This window comes from Gavialis gangeticus, unplaced genomic scaffold (assembly GCF_001723915.1).
Source record: "Gavialis gangeticus isolate Ggan-Ray unplaced genomic scaffold, GavGan_comp1, whole genome shotgun sequence".
NCBI lineage: Eukaryota > Metazoa > Chordata > Crocodylia > Gavialidae > Gavialis > Gavialis gangeticus.
The window spans coordinates 167,448,657-167,454,979 of record NW_017729024.1 but is presented as its reverse complement, the minus strand read 5'-3'; the positions used below and the strand labels follow the sequence as shown (position 1 = coordinate 167,454,979).

At 46.2% G+C, this 6,323-nt stretch overlaps 1 protein-coding gene across 1 annotated transcript in view; it reads left to right on the top strand.

Moving 5' to 3' along the window:
• Positions 1-7: 7 nt before the first annotated feature.
• UBE2R2 (ubiquitin conjugating enzyme E2 R2) overlaps positions 8-6,323 on the top strand; it is a 79,234-nt gene continuing 72,918 nt past the window's right edge. Inside the window, exon 1 of the mRNA XM_019518086.1 lies at positions 8-206. Within this exon, the coding sequence (XP_019373631.1) occupies positions 30-206 (177 nt within the window). The 5' untranslated portion in view covers positions 8-29. The remainder of the gene's footprint in view (positions 207-6,323) is intronic.

The following is a 6,323-nucleotide window of genomic DNA, read 5'->3' as shown; positions in this document are numbered from 1 at the left end:
TGGGCCGGGGCCGCGGCGGGCCCCGCGCCATGGCCCAGCAGCAGATGAGCAGCTCGCAGAAGGCGCTGATGCTGGAGCTGAAGTCGCTGCAGGAGGAGCCGGTCGAGGGCTTCCGCATCACGCTGGTGGACGAGTCCGACCTGTACAACTGGGAGGTGGCGATCTTCGGGCCCCCCAACACCCTCTACGAGGGAGGATACTTCAAGGTAACCACCCCCTCCCCCTGCTTCTGGGCACCCCCAAGGCCTCAGCTCCTGCCCCTGCTTTTGGGGACCCCCTGGTTCAGGGGTCCTCCTCCAGCCTCTTGCCTCCCCCAGCCCCTTGGCCCTCTGCCTGGCTCTCCCCTGTGGAGGGGGTGATTTAAGGGTGTTGCACCCTGTCCTGGGAGGTGTTGGCTGTGTGGGGTTATGGGTGTTACGTGGGGGTGCACAATTTACCACTGTGTCCTCTCTGTTTTATAATGATTTGGCCCATGCAAGGGGTGGTTTGCGTGGGGCTAGGCCAGCCGTTTGCACCCTAGGAGTGTGTGACCCCAAGGGGGGTCTGGATCCCCAGAGATGGTGTGGTGGGGTATCCTTATGCCCTGGTGCCCTGAGGATCCCCCCCAGGCTGGCTTCAGCTCCCCATGGGTGTGTTGGAGCAGGGCTGGCTCTCTTCCCCCCCAGGCATCCATGGATCTCAGCATCCTGGCTCAAGGGGCCAAGACTTCTTCACCTTGACTATCTTTTTTTTTTTCCATCCTCTCCTGTTCAACTTGGCTAAATAAAGAGGCTAGCAGAAAGCCTCTGATCTCAGCCCCTGCCCTGGGATGTGGAGAGCCACCTTCTCTATGGAGAGAGGTGTCTTCATTGCAAAGTCTGACCTCTGCCTGGGAAGTTGCCACCCCACTTTCCTGTGGCTTTGTGCGGGGATTGCTCCTCAGCCTCCCCAGGCCACATGCCTGCGCTGGCTCCCTGTAAAAGGACTGCTACTCTGATAAAGACCACCTGGCATCCTCCTGTCCCCTTTCCTATGCTATCTCTGAGGCTACAGCCTATGGCTGTTAGGAAGTACGGGGGCTTCCTGGACCTGCAGTCCAGCTGTTCTCCAGTCCCATGGCTGCCCCCGAGGCTAGCTGCTTGGTGGTAAAGGCACAAGTGTTAGGTGCTTTGTTCACCTCATGGGAGGGAGGACAAACGAAAGATGCACCAAGTCTGGAAGAGGTTCACCAGGGCTTCGGTGGGGGAGGTCGAGAAGTGCTTTCAGTTCCCCTCCTGGTGTTCCTGTCTGTCCAGAAAGCTGCATGGCCATCATTTCCCCTCTTGCTGATCAAGTAAACAAGTGGTCTAGGTCATGCAGGAAGAAGATGGGTTTCTAGCAGATGGGTAGCCTCCAGCAGAAAGTGCCTCTTGGAGCATGCAGTGCGGCCCTTCAAAGTCTGCAGTGTCCAGGCAGCCTCTGATGGTGCCTCGCTTGCTGCACGTTGTATCCCCAGTGTAGTAGTGGTTCCCGGCTGTTCCGTTTTGTGCCACCTAGCTGGCTTCCTTCTCAGCAAAGTGGAGAAGAATTGGGGCACTCTTTGCACCCAGTTCTTGGCACCCACAGGGTCTCCCCACTGCTTTGGGTCAAAGTTTAAGCCTTCTATTCAGGGAAAGCTAAATAACAACCCGTAGCTTGGCAAATAATGGATCTGAGTCACACTGAGTCCAGCCTCTTTGTTTGGAAAGAAGGGGTGACTTGGGTGCAAGCCTTTTCTCCTTTGTAATGAATGTGGTTGGCTTAGTCACATAGGTGTGAACTGTGTATTTTTAGACTTGCTTCCATGATTTCTTATTTGGGACGCAGCCCTGGTTTGGGGTTGGTAACTGAGCCTGCTTTGCCTCATGTAGGGTATAACCCTTCCTGCCTGTATTTCTGAATTGATTGGGAACAGTAAAATAGGAGTCAAGAGTGTTTTTTGTCTAGGTCAGGAACTTGCTAAGTCCCACAGCTGTAGCTGGACCATGAAAATAATACTGGCAAGCTAATAAAGTCCTCTTCAGAAAAGCACTTAACAAGCTTCACTTTCTTTTAGGAGGCCAGAGATGGTTTTTGGGGGAAGCCCAGGCGGTTTACTTGCATGTTACAGCAAAGATGCCCTTGGTGGCCTGGTGCCTCTCCTCTAACTTGTTCTGCAAGGACTTGTTACAGTTGATCTGTTGTGCTCTTGTGTCATGCAATATAGAAAGTAGAGGACTGTACTTCTACCTGAGTCCTAAACCGCCCTTATCACCATAGCAGCGGAGTGACTCTCAGCCTTGCATTAGGCAACGTGACTAACTCTGTCATGTAATTTGTTCTGTATCATCTCTTTCTGGAAGGGAAAGGAATATGTGAATTGTAGTTCCTGTTTTGTCTATATGTCTCTGGTAGCAAAAAATAGGGTGAAGCGCACCTTGCTGTTGAAGTGGGGTGGTAATGAGACGTGATGGTCTTTGTTTCCTGTGCGGTTTGATTATGGTCATGGGTCGGCCCCCGAGGAGGCAGAAACTAGTCCTACCACTAAGAAAGAAAGTTTCCCTTCTACTGAATGAATGAAGTTGCCAAACAGTCTCTCTGTCCTGGGGCTTTAGGCAAGATTTTTCAGCTATGCTAGGCCCAGGCCACTGAGTGCCTTAAGAAGGAAGTCTGATAGCTCAGACTTTCTGGGGGTTACCAGTGCAGAGCGCAGAGTATGCGTGTGGTGTGCCAGCAACAGCCCTCGGGACGGATCATCTGAAATTGGACGTGGTTAAATATGGGTTGTAGTCATGATCCAAGTTTGATTGTCTAAACTCAGACGGGTAATATGCATTTTCTTTTGCCTTTCTAGTTGAAGCTTTTTCATGACTAGAACTCATTATAGGTAAGCAGTTGTACAGGTTAACATTTAGTCTTAATTTTTACATTTTAACTTAAAAGTAGCAAATGCACTTTACTTAGCACATTGATCTTTTATATTTTCTTAGCTTGTTTCAAGCTGCATTTAGGTGGAAGGTTCTTTTCATTGCATTCCAAACAGTTTTAAAAATTCTAGTTCAGTAAAATTGCCTTACTTTCTTGGTACGTAAGGGGGAGGAGGACTTATTTGGCATTTAAAATGCACTTGTGCAAAGCAAAAGCTGGTTGCAGTTAGCTATTTGAACTGCATGTTTCTGGCGATTTTGTGTCCCTAGGCCTTTAGGACTCTCTAGCCTTTTCACACCTGTAGGGTTTTTTTTGTTGCTGTGTTTTTTGTTTTTTTTTTTGGTTTTTGGTTTTTTTTTCTCCAAAGGAAACAAGCTTTCTACATTGGTTTCTCTTCTTTGAAAGAACTGCTCACTGAGGTGAACTACCTGAATCCACTGAAATGGGGATGGGTGGGAAATGTTTCATTTGGAAAGCTGGCTACTGCTGTCAAAAGATGGCTTGACATTTCAACAGACTTCTGTTTCCAGATGCTTAACCAGTGATAATCCAGTTGTTCAGTAATTCAGCTTCACAAGCAAATGATTATAGTAAGGTCTGCCCTTAATACAGGCCCTTTTTAAAAAAAGGTTTGCATAGAGTCTACTATTATTATTGCTACCATTATTATTTATTATTATTATTATTATTATTATTATTATTATCATCACTTGTCATGATCATTGTTTATTGTTCAGTGTTGTTGTTGTTGTTGTTAATAATAATAATAATAATTTATATAACAACACTGACAATAACCCGTTCTAGTTGCTGCACCATGGCTTCTCAAGCTTTTCTGCACTAGCATAGTTTTTTAGCCAGCTGGAGGTGATGGCAAGGATTATTCCTGCATACTGCTGTGTGAGAGTTCAGGGTGCCACTAAATTTTATAAACTGGATTCAGTAGTCTGGGTGTGTATCTTCAATTTAAAGAGGCTACATGGTAGCAGTTAACTTTTCAAAATGATCTGTGGCAACATCCCCTCTAGGATGTTATCAGATGAGCTTGTACTTGGCCTTTAGCTAGGCATATGCTGCTGCGGTCATGAAGTGGCACCACCAGTTGTTCATGGCTTACAAGCCCATTCCTGGCTGGTGAATCTAATGATTCACAGTTCTTGGAAGGAGGCTCCTCTAAAGACTGTTTCTCTGAGACAAGGTTTTGCATGCTGGGATTTTGGGTGGGCTGTCTGTCTTTTGCTTGATAAAGCATCAAGAATCTCTTGCAAGAAGTCTTCCTAAATGTGCATAATTCCTTTTGTCAAAGCTGGAGAATGATGCCATGTGCTTTGGAGAACTAGGTTCTTCTGTGACCTCTGGGAACATGCTGATTTAAGCTGTTTACCATCCTGGATAGCTTGTAGGCAGGGTTATGGCAACTTGCATGGCAGTCAAGGGAAGGTTCTCACAGCCTGCAAGGATTCTCAACCGGGAAACCTTGATCTTGGCTGGGATGATGTAGTTGGGGCTGGTCCTGCTTGGAGCAGGGGGCTGGACTAGATGTGACCTCCTGACATCCCTTCCCACCCTCACTTCCTATGATTTCTGTGATTTTATTTCTTTAATTATTTTCCCAAGGGTGCTGGGAGATGCCATGCACTATCAGTATTGTTAAGTGTGCACACGGTTCGCAAGAAAAATCCAAGGATTTCAGATGGGAAGTCCATAGTCTTAAAAGCAGTCTGACCTCTCCTGGTCTTTCTCAGTTCTTCTCTGTAGTTAAAAACAAGAGAGAACTAAGAGCGTACATTTTTCTGAGGAGTGCCTTGAGTCTGAAAAGGTTGAGAACCACTGGTCTAGTACAACCTCTGCGTAGGCATGAAGACGCTCCTGTTTTAGCCTTCATGTCCTGCCATCAGAACTTTAGGTTTTTAACAGTCAGGTGCAGCTATGAGAGAGTCCAAAACAAAAGGGGGGTGGGGGGTGCTCTGCCTGCAACCCAGAGCCTCAGTAATTGAAGCTAACTTCTCCTGTGTGGTATTCTGCTGTCCTTTTAACATGTTTTGGAAAGTTTCATGGTTAGGGGTCATCTTCTCACCTGGTAGCTGGTAGAACTGGTCCCTTCCTTAATGAGGCAATGGTGGAGGACAGGGACTAGGTTATGGTATGATATTCCTAATATTTCATCCAGTCTGAAAATTAGATACCTTGCATAGTGCTGCAGTTCTCTTTAGGCATCCCCCCAAAACAAAGGGTGTCTGTTAGATCCAACCCTGCTCTGTGGTGCTAAAGGAACATCTGGTCTGTAACGGACTTGGTTTTCGGTCACCACACAAAGTAGGCATAACTCATGGTTCTTTTAGTGGTGGAAAAAAGAACTTCATTGTGAATTGTGATGCTGGGCTAGTATACCATGACAGAGTCTGTAATTCTTCTGATGTCGAGCAGTAATTCTCAACATCAGCATTTTTTGTGGCATGAACAAGCAAAGTTTGGCAAATGTAAGAAGAAAAAAGTGACTTAAGACAAGCAACTTTAAGTAAACTGGAGGTTAATACTTGTCATAAGCGCTGGTTTCGTTGCCTCTAGTAACTCATTAACTGTATGCTGTTCTTTGGAGTTCTGTCCTTTTGGGTCTTGGCTTCTTCCAGGAGATAAGATACACACTGAATTTAGTTCCCAATATGTGGGTATATTTATCTTAATTCTGGGCAGAGATTCAGCTGAACTAAATACATTTAACAATTTAAAGGAGTGGGTAGAAAAGAGCACTACATTTAGAGCGAGGATATTGTAATTTACTTTCCGGAAAGCTTAATTTTTAAATCGGCACAAAACCCAAGATTGGTAAGCATTCAGTCAGGTCTGTTTGGCTATGTGATTTGGTAGAGCACTGATCGTCTTGGTGGGGGGGAGCTACCTCGTTTTAAAGACGAATTGTTCAGTTGGTCTTCATGGAGCGTACTGTGCGCCTGTCAGTGTCCTACAAAATACTGCCTGTTATCACACCCTCGTTTCTGGCTGTTCCTTTATACAGATCAATGATAACTAAATGTGGATGATTGGAAGAACAAGTGGAAGGTGATAGTGTGCCTGGAATTGTCTCCTGATCTCTTATGCCTTAAAGTGCCTGCTTAAGGTTGTCACCCACTTCAGTTACGATGCAGCTTCATCGCCGGTGCTCAAGGCTTTCTCATTTTCCCCCACGTTCTCCCCTAGCACTAATGCCATTCTCTCACTACTTGATGCAGTTTCAATCTGAAAAAGTCACGGCTGGTATAGAGGCTTGCTGTAAGACCTGAGGATATTGCTGTATGTTTGCTTACACAACTACTGACTTGTCACCATTTGGGCTACATTTTTCAGGTCTCTTCCTGAAGAGGCTCTCTGGAGAAGTTGATACTCAACAGACCACTGTGAATGGCTTTTTTTTTTTTTTT